The sequence below is a fragment of the Paramormyrops kingsleyae genome, chromosome 4 (genome assembly GCF_048594095.1).
Source record: "Paramormyrops kingsleyae isolate MSU_618 chromosome 4, PKINGS_0.4, whole genome shotgun sequence".
Classification (NCBI taxonomy): Eukaryota; Metazoa; Chordata; class Actinopteri; order Osteoglossiformes; family Mormyridae; genus Paramormyrops; species Paramormyrops kingsleyae.
This window is the reverse complement of record NC_132800.1, coordinates 29,282,620-29,299,799: the sequence shown is the minus strand read 5'-3', so window position 1 is coordinate 29,299,799 and position 17,180 is coordinate 29,282,620. Positions and strand designations below refer to the sequence as shown.

Sequence of the window (17,180 nt, the reverse complement as noted above, 5' to 3'; positions counted from 1 at the left end):
TCAAACTGAAAGTGAAGAGTCACTGGGGCAAAAATTGATTTTATAGAAATTATGTACCAAAATGAAAAACGTGGCACTGATTTAATTACTGTAGAATTGCTCGCATAATTAAGTGCTCCAAGAAATGAATGTCCAGCATTATGCAGAAAACCCCATTAAAAGCTTTATTATGCTAAATAAGAATTGATTTATGGCAGTGACTGCACTGGAGCAGCCCCGCAGGCTGCGTGGTTCCTGAGCAGATACGCCGCTCTTTCATCCTCATTTCTCTGCTCTCAGATCCTGCTGACATCACTTTCCATCGTCGCCATGTCTACCTCCGCAGAGCGCCAAGTGCACTGCTTCATCTCACGACTGCCCATTATCATAAAGTCTCTTTGTTTTGCACGTGCATTTCAATTTTTTTTCTCCAAAAATCGACCTGATGTGGCCACAAGGGGGCATCCAAGAGGCTGTCGGAGATAAACTGAAAAGGGTCATTGTCTGTTTGTATTTTTATCGCGTGTTTGCAAAAATGTATCTAATTGTTCTGGATGCTCACAATAAGATTGTGAGTTACAGCTGCAGTTACAGCTCTTACAGCAGCTGGACTGGTGGGGTTTCATTAAAGGGCTCTTAACTCCTGCCTTGTCTGATGTGTTATATACTGTGAGGGTCCAATAATGATTGCTTGATAGTGTTTGCATATTTACATTAGGCTTCTCTTTACTGTTACTTCACTCCCTGTCTGTTTTTCTTGCTGTCTATGTCTGCCTGTCTACCTCATTGTCCTTCTGTCTCTGTCCTTCTGTCTGCCTCATTGTCTGCCTGTCTGCTGGTCTATCTGTCTGTCTGTCTGTCTACCGGTCTGTTTGCCTGCATGTCTGTCTTTCTATGCCTGCCTGCCTGTCTCAGTTAATCTGTCTGTCTGTCTATGTCTGCCTGCCCCTTCTATCTGTCTCTCTATTTGTCTCTGTCTTTCTGCCTGTCTGTCTGTCTGCATCTGTCTTTGTCTGTCTGTCTGTTTCTGTCTCCCAGTCTTTCTGTCTGTCTCTCTGTCTGTCTCTATCTGTCTTTCTTTGTCTCTGCTTGTCTCTCATTCTTTCTGCCTGTCTCTCTGTCTGTTTGTCTGTCTCTGCCTACCTGTCTGGCTACCTCACTGTCTGTATGCCCGCCTGCCTCACTCTCTGTCTGTCTGTCTTGCAGCTGGACCACTACCCTCCAGTGAACTATTCCCTGCCGGAGGCTTCAGACACCCAGTTCAACCTCATCAAAGCTCTCTTCCTGGGAAAAGTTTTTGGTAAATATGATCAAAATGGATGAATAAACCATTGGCATATTTCACTGGTTTCATTAGTCCTGGTGCTTAAGCATTAGCTGTATCCTGCAGCCGATACCTGACAGCTTCATCTGTGAAGTTTAAACAGTCTTTGGCTTCACAGCCCTGTATCTCTCTGCTCTCTCTGTCTGAGGCCTAAAAGTCTTATTCAGCTTCTCTATCAGGACGGGTATTTCTCTGTAGGCTGGAATCGCCCATCTGCAGAAAGTCACGCCCCATCTCTGATTTCCTCACTCCTTTACAATAAAAGCAGCCATCGTATGACAATACTGTCACACTTGTGGGCCGCTGAGCTTTCTAAGTCTCACGGCAGTTGTTTAACCAAACGTCCACATTCAGAGCTGCTTCAGCGCTGGAGTATGACCGCTGTCTCTGCTCCATCTTCAACATGATGGTGATGGAATCACCTGACAGGGTGGCCATATCGCCATGGACGTGGGCCGGTGAAAGTCACGCAGGGGTCTAGGCAGTGACTCTCTGTGCCCAGGTGAGATGCCAGCGCAGGGCAGGGAGAGCGCTGTGAGGGAGCTGGGAACCCTGCCAAAGCTCTGTGAGGGAGCTGGGAGCCCTGCCAAAGCGCTGTGAGGGAGCTGGGAGCCCTACCAGAGCTCTGTGAGGGAGCTGGGAGCCCTACCAGAGCTCTGTGAGGGAGCTGGGAGCCCTGCCAAACCTCTGTGAGGGAGCTGGGAGCCCTGCCAAAGCTCTGTGAGGGAGCTGGGAGCCCTGCCAAAGCGCTGTGAGGGAGCTGGGAGCTCTACCAGAGCTCTGTGAGGGAGCTGGGAGCCCTGCCAAACCTCTGTGAGGGAGCTGGGAGCCCTGCCAAACCTCTGTGAGGGAGCTGGGAGCCCTGCCAATGCGCTGTGAGGGAGCTGGGAGCTCTACCAGAGCTCTGTGAGGGAGCTGGGAGCCCTGTCAAACCTCTGTGAGGGAGCTGGGAGCCCTGTGAAAGACAGGCACTTTATAAGGAGAATGTGGCTGGTAGGATCTGTAATAATTTACTCTGCACACCAGGGGGAGCCAAAGATTCAAAGATAATAGTCAAATGTGAAGGTGATAGCAGTATAGAATAGAACAGAACAGAATAGAGATACTTTATTAATCCCTGTGGAGAAGTTCTCTTTATGCCTATATATTTATACTAATTGTAGATAAAAAAAAATTGAATTTTTAATCTGAGTCGCTATGGGTCTGACTGAAAGATGTGCATGATGTGTGAGTGACCGGTGTGTGAGTGACAGGTGTGTGAGTGACCGGTGTGTGAGTGACCGGTGTGTGAGTGACAGGTGTGTGAGTGACCGGTGTGTGAGTGAATGACTTGTGAGTGACTGGTGTGTGAGTGACCGGTGTGTGAGTGAATGACTTGTGAGTAACCGGTGTGTGAGTGACCGGTGTGTGAGTGACCGCTGTGTGAGTGACCGGTGTGTGAGTGACTGGTGTGTGAGTGACCGCTGTGTGAGTGACCGCTGTGTGAGTGACTGGTGTGTGAGTGACCGCTGTGTGAGTGACCGCTGTGTGAGTGACTGGTGTGTGAGTGACCGCTGTGTGAGTGACCGCTGTGTGAGTGACTGGTGTGTGAGTGACCGCTGTGTGAGTGACCGCTGTGTGAGTGAGCCCTGCGATGGGTTGGTTCCCCATCCTGGGTTGTTCCCTGCTTTGCACCAGTAGCTTCCCAGATCGGTTCTGTGCCCCTGTGATCCTGAATAGGACAGGCAGGTACAGAAAATGGATGGATGGATATTTTCTTGCAATCATTTTATTTTATTTAAAATTTTTCAATATCATATTTTCTAAAATAACTTTTAATTCACACAGACAGCTGTATGTGTGTTATGCTGCAGTACAGAGGATATGCATGTGTGTTATGCTGCAGTACAGAGGGTATGCATGTGTGTTATGCTGCAGTACAGAGGGTATGCATGTGTGTTATGCTGCAGTACAGAGGGTATGCATGTGTGTTATGCTGCAGTACAGAGGGTATGCATGTGTGTTATGCTGCAGTACAGAGGGTATGCATGTGTGTTATGCTGCAGTACAGAGGGTATGCATGTGTGTTATGCTGCAGTACTGAGGGTATGCATGTGTGTTATGCTGCAGTACAGGGGGTATGCATGTGTGTTATGCTGCAGTACAGAGGGTATGCATGTGTGTTATGCTGCAGTACAGAGGGTATGCATGTGTGTTATGCTGCAGTACAGAGGGTATGCATGTGTGTTATGCTGCAGTACAGAGGGTATGCATGTGTGTTATGCTGCAGTACAGAGGGTATGCTCTCTGCCAGGACATCTTGGATTTAAAACCAGTTTCAACCGTGAGGTTTTGGGCGCGTTTGTCTTTCAGATGGAAACTTGTAGGTGACTCTCGCGCTGTTTCCGCTGTAGATGCTCCCAAGGACATCCTGATTACAGCTGCTTCACAGCACGACTGCAGAGCCGCTTATCTGCCTTATTAAAGATTCATACGGAGGAGTGAAGGGGGCGGCACTGAAAGCCCCCCCCCCCCCCCCCAGTTTACATAGGACTTCCAAGGACATCGGTACTGGCCTTGGGTTTGGGGTCACTGGGCTGGCAGTCCAAGCCCCCCTCCTCCGTCCAGGTCCTTGTTTATCCAGTTCTTATTGGGTTCCTCTGTGGGATTGCTGAGAAACAGGCCAGGAGATGGTATGGTACAGTCTGGGTGCGGTTCGGACCTAGACAGGATTCAGCTGCCCCTGTGAGCCGATTTATTTGACATCATGCAGTCATATAAACAGGTAAAGCTGCCATTCGTTATGTCTCCCAGTTTATACTCAGATTCGCCCTCTGCCCTCTGCTGGGAAAGTGGTATTGGATGGATGGATGGATGGATGGACCAACCACTGAAATGTAAAAAAAAGTCTGCTAATCGGCCTGTTAGCCAGCAGGGGCATGCAGTCTGTTTAGAGGTCCATGTGTAAATCTGGTCAGATAATTGTCACCCGTCGTCAAGCGCCGTCTCTGCTGTTCTCCAGCGGTGACCCTGTCACCTGGCTCAGTCTGGGATGAGGCCAGAGATACACTCAAGGTTACTGATACTCAGCTCCAGATAACTTCCATTCCAGTCATCTTTCTGAATGAGTCTGTTGTATTATTTCTCATTTTCAGACCCTCACAGAGTTTAAATCAAAGTCATTTCTCACCAGAAGTTTTGTTTCCCCCGCGACCATAATGAGTTTGCAGCGTCACGCAGCTTTCTGTCACATCAGGGCCGCATGCAAACGGCTCCCTTGTGCAGCGAGAAACGTTTCTGGCCGTCATGCACTCACACTCTGCTACTGTGCCCTTGAGCAGAAACGCGAGGACTAGGAGGAAACGGTTATTGAATTTCAAAAATGCAGCATGTAACTTTCCTGGTATCTGGATCGATAAGGATTCACGTGCCAGAGTCTATTTCCCTCCGTGTCTCTGAACGGAGAGCTGGGCTCTGATTTATAGGACTGCAGTAAATTTACTGCTGTTGCTGCACTTAACGCTGCACCCTATGCCCCAAGCATCATGGCTGGTGAGATTATGAGGGCTCATAAATGACCCGATTGTCACATATGCCACACTGTCACATAAATCACACCAAGAAAAGATGCTCTCCTAACCTGTATGGTCATAAATATTCAGAGACCTCCCCAAGCTGCTTCAACAGCTGCTGGTGTTCTGGCGTTTCTGTCCCAGAGTTGGGGGTCTCGCTAGCAGTGAGTCGTCTTTGGCCCAGTGCTTTCTATCGATCTCGGAGCTCAGATCTCAGCTGCCGTGCAGACGGTCTCTTGCGGGGAGGGTCAGCTCTGCTGGGTGCATTTCGGATACGGATACGGACAGTGCCGCTGGCCGGGTCACTTCCTGCTGTCTCGGATCACCAGACGGGGCGTCCCGCTGGAGCTGAGCCTGTCGATAACATTGGCTTTTAGCTCGCCCTGCCATGACAGCCGCTGGCGATCGATAACCCGCCTGATGCATGAGAGCTCGCTTTCAGAGATGCGTGACATTCCGCTTTGCAGCCTCACAGAGAGCGGCACCGTGTCCTGAATTCCAGTGCGGAGTCCTGGCTATAGCGTGTGAAATCACTGCACCATTCCCATCCATCCTGTACACGCCTTTAGAGTGTCCTGAATTCCAGTGCGGAGTCCTGGCTATAGCGTGTGAAATCACTGCACCATTCCCATCCATCCTGTACACGCCTTTAGAGTGTCCTGAATTCCAGTGCGGAGTCCTGGCTATAGCGTGTGAAATCACTGCACCATTCCCATCCATCCTGTACACGCCTTTAGAGTGTCCTGAATTCCAGCTCGCAGTCCAGGCCTCAGCGTGTGAAATCACTGCACTCCCTATCGCCAGTACCAGGATCTCCACCCTTGGAATCAGACATTTGCATAAAGCCACTGCCGTCTTAAGCATCTACATGGGTGAATGAGATACGGCTCAGCTGAAAGGAGGTCAGTATATTGAAATAATCATACTGCTGGCTTCAGTGTAGATATTTTGGCCTTTAGACTCTGGGTAGAGTTACTGTTACATCATGCCAGCGAGGCAGTCAGGTGAAAAAGGTTTAATTAAATCTGCTCACACTGCCACCACACCGTGACAAGGTCTGCCAAGTGAAAGCTGTTCCTGCGCACAGTCTTCATTCACTCTGGCCATCGTGGGAGCAGGAACATCGATCCATTACCCATAACCGCTGTGCGATCCATACCCCATTAGCCACTGTGGCAGGCATGGGGATCGAAGGGAAGGGGGTGTATGACCCTTGTCTTCTTCTATCCTCCTGTACGTCGGGGGTGGTGTTCTGTGCAGACCCCCCATCTCCTGTATCCTCCTGCAGGTAGGGGGCGGTGTTCTGTGCAGACCCCCCATCTCCTGTATCCTCCTGCAGGTAGGGGGCGGTGTTCTGTGCAGACCCCCCATCTCCTGTATCCTCTTGCAGGTAGGGGGCGGTGTTCTGTGCAGACCCCCCATCTCCTGTATCCTCTTGCAGGTAGGGGGCGGTGTTCTGTGCAGACCCCCCATCTCCTGTATCCTCCTGCAGGTAGGGGGCGGTGTTCTGTGCAGACCCCCCATCTCCTGTATCCTCTTGCAGGTAGGGGGCGGTGTTCTGTGCAGACCCCCCATCCTCCTGTATCCTCCTGCAGGTAGGGGGCGGTGTTCTGTGCAGACCCCCCATCCTCCTGTATCCTCTTGCAGGTAGGGGGCGGTGTTCTGTGCAGACCCCCCATCTCCTGTATCCTCCTGCAGGTAGGGGGCGGTGTTCTGTGCAGACCCCCCATCTCCTGTATCCTCTTGCAGGTAGGGGGCGGTGTTCTGTGCAGACCCCCCATCTCCTGTATCCTCCTGCAGGTAGGGGGCGGTGTTCTGTGCAGACCCCCCATCTCCTGTATCCTCCTGCAGGTAGGGGGCGGTGTTCTGTGCAGACCCCCCATCTCCTGTATCCTCCTGCAGGTAGGGGGCGGTGTTCTGTGCAGACCCCCCATCCTCCTGTATCCTGTGGTTGGTTGGAATAATCTTCCTATTACCAGCTGGTGTCCCACAGTTACTGCTGGCACACTGGCATATACAGTATCACCGGGCCACAGCCCTGGCAGTCCTCGAGATGTGAGGCTCTTCTGATGCCCAAAATTGCAATATCTAATCATACTAATAATTCAGAAATGCAAAGCCTTTAGTGTTACTGTAAACATGTTTGTACATGCAGCAGTAACACTGCATGAGTGTTAATCATACTGGAGTGCGGAGTTAGAGATCCGTGTCAGTGTCAGCTTTCTGAGACCAAACTAGTTACCCGCCTGGGCTGCAGTCATCAGGTAGCTCCTTGCCCATCCATCACTGCGAGGCCTGCGGGGTTTCCCTGAGCAGTCACAGGGCTCTGCATGCCAGCCCAGTCTCTCTCACTAAAGGGCACTGTGGCGGCAGCGGGCAGCTTGCTTACAGTGCCCGTCCCAGTGAAAAGGGCGTCATTTCAGAGACGCTCTTTCTCTGTCCGAGCTCCGTTGTGAAGCTGTTCCTCATCCCCTCCTGGAGTGGAGTGGACATTCAGGACCAGCTCAGCGGGGTAAACGTGCACGCCGCCTGCTCTCCGAGTCACGGGGTGATGTGGCAGCCATGAGGGTGGTCAACCAATGGCAGCTGTGGAGGTCGATCATGTGACCTCTCTGGGTTGGGTTGTGTTCTCCTGGCATCCTGGCCACAGATGGCTGCCCCAGCACGCGGAGGATGGAAGCCCAGGTCCCATCGCATTTTTTGCTGTTTTCATCCTTCTTCTGCTTCCTGACGCGAATCGGCCATCTGCTGTTTATAAAGACTAAAGCCGACCCAAGAGCGGAGCTGAGTCACAACAGGGTCCTCGGTGTGTTTCGGGCTGTACCCGGACCCGCTCCGCCCCTCGGACTCACGGCCAGCTTTGTGACGGCATCCGCTGGTTCTGATCCAGTTATGTCTGTCAAGTTCAGCTCCGAATACAGAACAGATCCTTGCACATGAAACCGTCAGCACTGAACAAAGTTCTCTGGAGCTGTCAGCCTGTTTCTTCCAGAAAATGGTCACTATGTCTAAGGGGAGGATTGAACAGTATGACCTTCAGGTATCCAAGAATAGCAGGTGGAAAGTGGATGGGCGGCTTCACACTGTATGACACATACAGTTGGCATGTGTGACCTCTGGAAACCTGCCCTAAATCTAAACTGTCTCGCTACTAAATTCATTCTGAGCAGTTTCTCCTCTGTAGTCTTAAGTCAGTGTTTATAAATCTGAATGTATTTAAGAGCTTCTCTCACAGAACGGTTCCCGTACGTGACGTAAAAAACATGGAATGCATGTCATGAGATGGATAACCCCACCAGTCACGAGTGGGAGGTCAGCTCATGGAAACTGGTTTAATTGGGCGATCGATGTCCATCTGAACCAGTCTAGCTGCGTGTCTGTCTCTGGCCATCGCTGCCACAGCTTGGCCTTCATGCGTCCATCAGCTGGCTCTGCTAAGTCGAACCGGACCGGGACCCAGACCGGGACCCGGAACACACATGCAGGTCTCACGACGTCCTGCTCCCCTCATACTGCTGTGTTTGATGTCCTAACCCAGCACAGATTCCCCTCTTAAAGGAGGTCATGTAGACAGGAGCAGGAGGAATGGCAGTGTTGGGGCTGATGAGCCCCGCAGTGAATCCCTATGGTTTGTGCCTGCTTGCTTTGCATTGTCTGTGTGCACCACGCTGAACGTGACTTCTGTAATGAAAGCGCATAACCCTCCCATCTCAGGGAAATCACTAATTTCTGCACTTCTGCAGTTCCGCCCCCCCACCCCCAATCCACTGCTCCCACTTCATATCCCGATGGAAATCCGGGCTCCGGGTTTTCCCCTTGGCCATGTATGAATGGCAGCCGTGAGCTGGGCAGGGGTGTGGCCAGAAGCCCTTAAAGAGACAGTGACCCGCAGGAGGGCAGCATTGACCCTCGGTGCCCATCCGCAGCCCACCAGTGCGAGTCGCTCCCGCCTCAGCTGCCCCACTGCCTCGCCCCCACTGCTGCTGCTGCTGCTGGCCGGGCTCTCTCCTCCTGTCAACAGATGATCCCTGTTTCCCTCTCTCTCCCTATTCCTCTCTCTCTCTCACTCTCTTTCTCCCTCCCTCTCTCTCCCTCACACACACATACACACGCACGCGCTCCGCCGTGTCTGCAGTGCTTCTTTGTTTACCTTCACCTCCGTGTGGCTCACTGCCGCTCCTGCGGATACGGACACGGGACCAAGGGGCAGCCCGGCCGTAGGTCACCACAAGAACGGCAGTCCGGTCGCGCTTCAGTGGACGAGAGCTCCTCAGCAGGCGCGGGGATAAAGGCAGAGTCCCACACGCCGGTAACGTGCCTAACGGCAGCCTCGTCCCCGCCTCGGGCACCTGCATGATGTCGTTCTGCGGTTTTCGCTCTTTCTGGTTATGCTCTTGTGTGAGTCCCGAGTGACCCGACCGGACCCAATCTGCTCTGCAGTACTGGGACCGCTGCTTCCTACCAAACACGTCACATCCACCAGTGGCCACTGTTATTCACCTACTTTTCAGAGGAATGTCAGTTGTTACACTGCACCGTTACCATGGTGATGCTGTTGACTCTACTCCTGTTCTCCTGTATGATGCTGATGTGTATACAGGGAACTGACAGAATTCATTATTGATTGGGGGACGGGGGGCTGTACTCGCTGTTAACTCGCCGTTAACTCGCCGTTTGTGATCCTGTGCTTCCTCATGTCCTGCTTTTGGCCCAAAGCGATTGCTGCTGTCTGTGTAACCCTGCTGTCTGTGTAACCCTGCTGTCTGTGTAACCCTGCTGTCTGTGTAACCCTGCTGTCTGTATAGCTGCCTGTTGTCGGTGCCTCTGCGTAAAAGTTTTCTGCCCCCCCGTCCCCTTCCCATGGAAATGCTTTTGCTGCCTGGAATATTAATCCCTCAGTCACCGAGGGGGACCCTCATTTAGTGTGAGATGAGAAAAAGCAGCACGCTAGTCCTGCCTGCTGCTTTGATCATTTTATTGTTTTAATCGCACCAGGAGAGCAGACAAGGTTAGGAGGCAGCCGTGCTAATCAAGGGGGCGTAAGCGAGGCCTCTACTTGGGTGTGAACTGACAGTTTGTGTTCGTGCTCATGTACACGCGTGTGCGTGTTTCCTACAGCTGTCGTGGTTACGTGACACCCACACACGACAGGCCTCGGAGCGAGAATAGGGATGATGAAGGACGTTCCGAGTCCCAGGTGCCGCCAGGCTCCTCGCCGCAGTCACACTGCGTCTGCAGGCCTTATGTCTGCACAGACCCGCTCTGGGGCAGTGAGGCAGCTCTGAGGCAGTGAGCCAGCTCTGAGGCAGTGAGCCAGCTCTGAGGCTGTGAGGCAGCTCTGAGGCAGTGGGCCAGCTCTGAGACAGTGAGGCAGCTCTGAATCAGTGGGGCAGCTCTGATGCTGTGAAGCAGCTCTGAGGCAGTGAGGCAGCTCTGAGGTCCGGCCTCATGAAACGTGCGACGTCCACTGGCTCTTGGTAGGAGGCCTCGCATTACTGAGCCCTGAGGTGGAGCAGAAAGCCATTGCAGCCAAGCCCAGAGGTTAAAAAAGACCAGGAAAGATCAAAGAACAGCACTAACTTCCAGTTAACGAGACAAACTAGTCCTCTAGCGAAGCTGTCTGCATGAGAGGTCTGTCACAGCCTGATTGGTCAAAGAGTGCTGACTGTGAGCGTGTGTTTATGTCAGTGCACAGTGTGGCTGTGCAGTATTTATGCAGTCAATGCGAAGTGTGCAGAGAGCTCTGTCATCAAGCTGAGGGGGGCAGCCTGAGTCGGCCGCGTCGCATCCCACACATCAGGGGCTATGGGGACGCAGAGAGGCGTGTGGATGCAGGGAGGGGCTTGAGGATGCAGGGACAAAGGGACACAGGGAGGGCTGCAGTCCAGCTTCCCAATGCTGGCATGGCCCCCGCCACACAGACCCCCACCCATGCGGGGGGGAGGCCATATGCTTCACAGCTCAGGTCAGCGGCCAGGGCTCTTCAGTGCACTGCAGCGAGCGGGGGAGGGGGACCTCCACCCCGAGTGCCTGAGCGTTCCAGAAATGGGCCACTTTACCGGGTTACCACTTTTACCAGGTCTTTACTAACCAGCCCATGCTATATCTGAGCCTGAAAGCGGGACCTGATTGCTGGTTAATGGGGGAGGAGGTCAGGATCCCTGTAGAGGCTGGGCTTTCATTTGTGATAAATGGCCCTGTGCTGCTCCAGGTTATCAGCTAATGTGCTGTACAGAAGCTGCCCTCTTTCTTACAGGTCTTATAAATGGCCCTTGTCCTGAGCAGCAAATGGCACAGTTTTGCTTTAGAAGCCTTTAGCTTTGAAATCAGTCCCCATGATGAGAGTCACAGCCAGGCGTCCCTCCGGAGGGCCTGAGCCCGAGCCCGAGCCACACGCGCTGCCTCGACTAAGGCCGAGAGTCACAGCCAGGCGTCCCTCCGGAGGGCCTGAGCCCGAGCCGCACGCGCTGCCGCGACTAAGGCCGAGAGTCACAGCCAGGCATCTCTCCTGCTACACGCCATCACCCAGGATCACGTGCCATCCGTGTTCTCGGGACATGTCTCCGCGGTGACTGTGTGCTTCAGGACCAGCCAAGCCTCTTGAATATCCTGTACTTTTGTCGCTCGATGACCGTAAGATTTCATCTTTTTTAACCGTAAATCGATGCTTTACGTCGCCCTAAACAGAGCAGGCGACAGGACTTGCAGAGGGGAACATTCCTGCCATCTCTGCTGCTTTTCATACTTTATACTCTATTGACTTTTTCTCCTAATACATCCTGATGATTGGGAGATGAATGCTTCCACTGTTCCTCAACTACAGCCTCAGGCCCCTCCCACCTGTGGTTTAGTTGGATGTCTGGGATTCATCTCGTCCTGTGATTGCCCAGATTGGAGCGTATGATAGAGGACAGGTGCTGATTGGCCGGTCAGCGTGGCAGTGCCCTCCCATTTTGTGGGAGTCGGAGCAGGCCGTGCTCAGCTGGATGTGCAGATGTAGCCGCTGAGCCCCTCTCCTGCTCCCCTGTCCTTCACACAGAGACCGGCCAGATCGACCCCGTGCTCATCGAGAAGTACAACACGCCGGGCTTTGTGGGCTGTCTCTCGCGGGTGCAGTTCAACGGTGTCGCCCCCCTGAAGCTGGCGCTGAGGTCGCGGGTCGCAGCCCCCGTCTCCGTCCAAGGGAAGCTGGTGGAGTCCAACTGCGGGGCCACGCCCCTGACCATCTCGCCCATGTCGGCCGCCACCGACCCCTGGCACCTGGACTCAGGTAGGCATGACAGCCGCTCCCCCCGCACCGTGCCCACACTCTGTGCACCCACACGCCCTTCCTGCACCCTGCCTACACCCGCACCTGCACCCACGCCCTACCCCGCCATGTTGTTGAAGCACCTGACCAGCCATGAGCTCACCGGGCCGTCTGATTGGCTGTCTGTGCTGATACCACCTGAAGAGCTGATGAACCCGCCTCTTATATAGGCATCATCATCATCGTCATCATCCAGGTCGTTTGTGAAGATTCCTCTCTGGTGAATAAAGCCGTGTGAGACAGGGCAGCAAAACAAGGGAAGAGCCCTTGGGGTCGGGGGGGGGGGTGAATGCGTTAGTGCTGCAGCTCAGGTCGGATAAGTTAGGGGGCGCTCTCTCTCTCTCTCTCTCTTTGGAAAAAGGGACAGAGAGGCAGCGATCGTGCCCCCCCCCTCCCTTCCATGGTCACCTGCCCTGTATTCATGAAAGAGGAAAAATAAGAGAAGTAAATATGTCTTCAAATAAAAACATACTGTTTAATTCTGTTTATCGGGAATGACAGATTAATCATCTTTGGTGTACAGCCTGTGTAAAGCATCCATATGTTGTGCTTGAAACCTCGTTAGTGATTTATTGCCTAATTACTGCAGCCTGTGTCACAGTTTCCCGGAGCAGTGAGCCCTGCACTCGTGAGGCTCATCTGCAGCTGCCGTCAGTCGTGCTCTGCAGCTGCCTACTTCCTGATACGCGATATTTTTCCAACTAAAACCAAACTGCATTTTTGCAGAAATGTATAACATAAATTGCTTGCATGTTACCTTCTAAATGTACTATTTATTCTCGGTGAATAACCCAGAGATTACAGCCACTCGGGTGTATTGCCCTTGATACATGTTTTAGGTGCAGAAACAACTGATGTTCATCTCGCCACTGCTGACAGTCGGGAGCCTCTTGGCGGCTGCTTGCAGACGGGATCTCACAGTGTTCAGTCTGCAGTGTGTTTGGGATCTCACAGTGTTCAGTCTGCAGTGTGTTTGGGATCTCACAGTGTTCAGTCTGCAGTGTGTTTGGGATCTCACAGTGTTCAGTCTGCAGTGTGTTTGGGATCTCACAGTGTTCAATCTGCAGTGTGTTTGGGATCTCACAGTGTTCAGTCTGCAGTGTGTTTGGGATCTCACAGTGTTCCGTCTGCAGTGTGTTTGGGATCTAATAGTGTTCAGTCTGCAGTGTGTTCGGGATCTCACAGTGTTCAGTCTGCAGTGTGTTTGGGATCTCACAGTGTTCAGTCTGCAGTGTGTTTGGGATCTCACAGTGTTCAAGGCTGGGGCCTGCAGTGCAAGGGGAGGAGCGCAGTTTGGGTGAATGTAGGCCCAGTGGGGAGATGAGTGATAGAGGAGGAGAAGCAGCCAGGTGCGGCCACTGGGGGGCGCAGAGGTTAGAGAGCCTGGGGGGTGGGGGGAGCTGCCATTTGACGTGGGATTTAAGCCGCATCACACTCAGAACCCCAGGAGAGCTGGGCCTTCCACTCCCTGAGGCTGAATCTCACACGTTACGTGTTTCTGCAGCTCTGACACGCTGACTGCCCTACTGCCCCTTCACCTGCAGTGATGATGGTGTCACATGATCACCAAATGATGAGGGAGTCTCCAGTGCGAAGGGGAAGCAGACTGCACTGGCATGGCGGATGCAGCCCATAAAGCAATGCTGGAGGCCAGGGAGCCAAACCCTAACCCTCCATCCTAACCCTCCCTGCCCTGTCCCACATGCCCCACCCCATCCGGCCCCATATGCCCCGCCCTCCTCCCGTAACGCCCTCCTCCCATCCCACCTTGCCCTGAAGCAGCCAAGGGCCCTTCTCCTTTCTGAGGCAGACTATGTCCTGCTAGGCATTAGGGTGTGATAACATAATGAGGGTTCTTTTAATCATTTCATTTCGGAATTATTATACATTTTTCTTGCCCGGGCTGTATGATTGGGCATCTTCACTGACACCTGTGACATTAGCAGCCATCGTCCCAAAGAAGCTCCCCTTACAGTCGTGCCAAATCGTATTTCTGGAGAACATGAGTTTTATCACTGAGGAGATTGGAAGGGCTGCAGTCTGTATGGAGACGAGTAGCAGTTTGCTGTTAATTATCAGGCTCTGTGGGAGCAGACAGCTGTGGAGCAGACAGCTGTGGAGCACGTCTTCAGTCAGCAGAACCTAAATGGTGTTTTTCTGTCCCTAGCCCGTGGCGACTTCCCCTTCAACGAGGAGAGGGTCGTACCCGATGGCGTCAACAGGAACTCCGCCATCATCGGGGGTGAGTATCTTGGGCCCCGTGTCAGGGTCACAGGTTCGAGGGTATCTTGTGACCCCGAAAGGTCACAGGTTCGAGGGTACTCTGCTCAAATCTACATTTATTCACATGGAGAATCTAAAGCTGAATCGATTTATGAATGACAGCATGCAAGATGATTTGAGTAGTAGATTTGCCTTTAGTTAGAGCCGCCCGTTTGCGCTGGACTTCATCAGCATCCTTGCTGAAGTGCTTATCGCCGTCCCTTTAACCAGGCATCATCGCCGTGGTGATTTTCACCATCCTCTGCACGCTGGTGTTCCTGATCCGCCACATGTTCCGCCACAAGGGCACCTACCACACCAACGAGGCCAAGGGGGCGGAGTCAGCGGACAATGCCGACGCCGCCATCATCGTCAACGACCCCAATTTCACCGAGACCATTGACGAGAGCAAGAAGGAGTGGTTCATCTAACCCGGGGGAGGGGCGGGCAGGGGGGGCACATTAATCCCAGTGCCTTTTGAGAATCAGGTCAAGCCGGAAATGGGTGAGGAGGAGAAGTCCCAGCGGAGGAAGTGTATACAGTGACTGCTTTGTCCATAACGTATTGTGTTTGGAGCTTGAGGAGTCCTGTCAGTATTTCAGCGACATTTCATGCAGAAGCATCGTTTCCGGTACTTTCTGCAGGACTGATCCACCCCTGCTCCCTCAGATGTGGCTGTCGGGGGACATCGCCCATCCTCAGACTCCAAACAGACCCCACACACAATGATATGACCACGTATGCCAAATCCCCTGTGTAAATAATCTAACAGTGCAAGTATAAGCAGTGATGTTAGCCTGTATGTTCTGTGCGTGCGTACCACAGGCAGGACTCCGACACAGCTTCTCTCTTATTTTCTTTTGTTCTGTTCTTTCGGTTTCCAAGGATTATTTGATATTTTAGTTGTCATGTATTTCTGTCCAAATGACATGTACATTTTCTATGTTCGAAGGCTCACTGCGAGGTTGGAACATGATGAGTTTGTTCTTTTTGTCTTAGTAAACTGGAATGTTCTGGAAGCGAGCGTTCCGTGAGTCTGTTGTGCTGGTGGTGGGATACATGGTGGCACCTCATCAAGGGGCTTCATCCAGGGTGCCGGTGGGGTGCAGCCACTTTGCTTCAGCATGGGCGGTGAATCCTCACCGTCCAAACACAAGAGCGGGTTCCACAGCGAATCCTCCCCGTGCAAACAAAAGAGCGGGTTCCGTGTCACTCAGTGAGAGCCGACTAACACGGCCTCGCCGGCTGCCATTTTTATTTGACCAGGCACAGCTTAAACGTTCTTCTCCCAAATTCGTCGGTGATGGAGAGTCATCTGAAGTCAGAAAGGTTCCCGGAAAGTCCATGAAACGTACCGTAACATTTCCCATTTCCACATATTGCCAGGTACACATAATAATGGACTGATCCGGTCCAGGTCGGGTCGGTTTGTCACTCCATGTCCTACAGGTTTCCGTTCAGTCCAGTTCCCCGCTGGACCTTCTCCGGCCTCCTGGACGATGCACCTGACTGAGAAAGGCACATGTACACAGCAGGGAACCCTGCCTTCAAGAACTTAGCCTCGCTCAGGGGCACCTGAGACCTTCAGTGAGGTTCTGAGAACGTCATTTCCATGCAAACATCCATCAACCACCTGCCTGTGTTTTGGGGGGTCATTTAATGGCACACATACTGAACCGGAACAGTAATGACTGCAGTGATGAAGGTGACCTTATCAGTGCTGGTATCACCTAGTGTCCCATCTCTAAATCCACAATACAGCAGTGTACTTAACGCTGACAAATCCCCACCTGTGATTAATAAGTATTTTCCTCAATACACTTTATTCATAAGCGGTGTGCTGGTTCTCGTGGGCAGCGTGCTGGTTCTCATGAGCGGTGTGCTGGTTCTCGTGGGCAGCGTGCTGGTTCTCATGAGCGGTGTGCTGGTTCTTGTGGGCAGCATGCTGGATCTCATGAGTGGTGTGCTGGTTCTCGTGGGTAGCATGCTGGTTCTTTTGGGCAGCGTGCTGGTTCTCATGAGCGGTGTGCTGGTTCTCATGAGCGGTGTGCTGGTTCTCGTGGGCAGCGTACTGGTTCTCATGAGCGGTGTGCTGGTTCTCATGAGCGGTGTGCTGGTTCTCGTGGGCAGCGTGCTGGTTCTCATGAGCGGTGTGCTGGTTCTCGTGGGCAGCGTGCTGGTTCTCATGAGCGGTGTGCTGCTTCGATGGCTGGCACTGTTGCCTCACCCCTGCGTTGTTGGAGATCTGATTCCCAGCTTTACCCTTTGTGGAGTCTGCATGTTCTCATGTCTAAACTGCCCCTAGTGTGTGACATTGTGTGACATGTGACATTGTGTGTGCCATGTTATGGGCACCCGTCCTGCCTGGGATGCGGGCTACAGCTGCGATTAGCGCCAGACCTCCTGTGAGCCTGACCAGGATAAGCATCTGAAAGATCAATTTGATAATTTGACGAACCATTAAAAAGGAATCGTTTTTCTCCTCTAGATGGAGAGTAAGTAAATACTGGGCTCCAGCAGTGCTTAAAGGTGCTTGGGTACAATCTTTGGGGATATCACTACACTGCAGGAATGTAACAAACCTGGACTGCCACCTACTGGCCACCCACAGAGTGGCATGGCAGTCTTAGTCATCACTCATGAAATCTTCACTAAAACCATGGCTTGTAGGCATATTTTAGGCATGCGTCACTGACAGCACTGGCTAATACTGATACACTATATAATATTGTAGTAAAAGAGGAAATGTTCATTT

At 52.5% G+C, this 17,180-nt stretch overlaps 1 protein-coding gene across 1 annotated transcript in view; it reads left to right on the top strand.

Moving 5' to 3' along the window:
• Nucleotides 1-15,444, top strand: part of LOC111835763 (contactin-associated protein-like 2) — a 227,883-nt gene extending 212,439 nt beyond the window's left edge. Inside the window, exons 21-24 of the mRNA XM_072711069.1 lie at nt 1,186-1,279; nt 11,894-12,124; nt 14,331-14,405; nt 14,657-15,444. Of these exons, the coding sequence (XP_072567170.1) occupies nt 1,186-1,279; nt 11,894-12,124; nt 14,331-14,405; nt 14,657-14,856 (600 nt within the window). The 3' untranslated portion in view covers nt 14,857-15,444. The remainder of the gene's footprint in view (nt 1-1,185; nt 1,280-11,893; nt 12,125-14,330; nt 14,406-14,656) is intronic.
• The last annotated feature ends 1,736 nt before the right edge of the window (nt 15,445-17,180 follow it).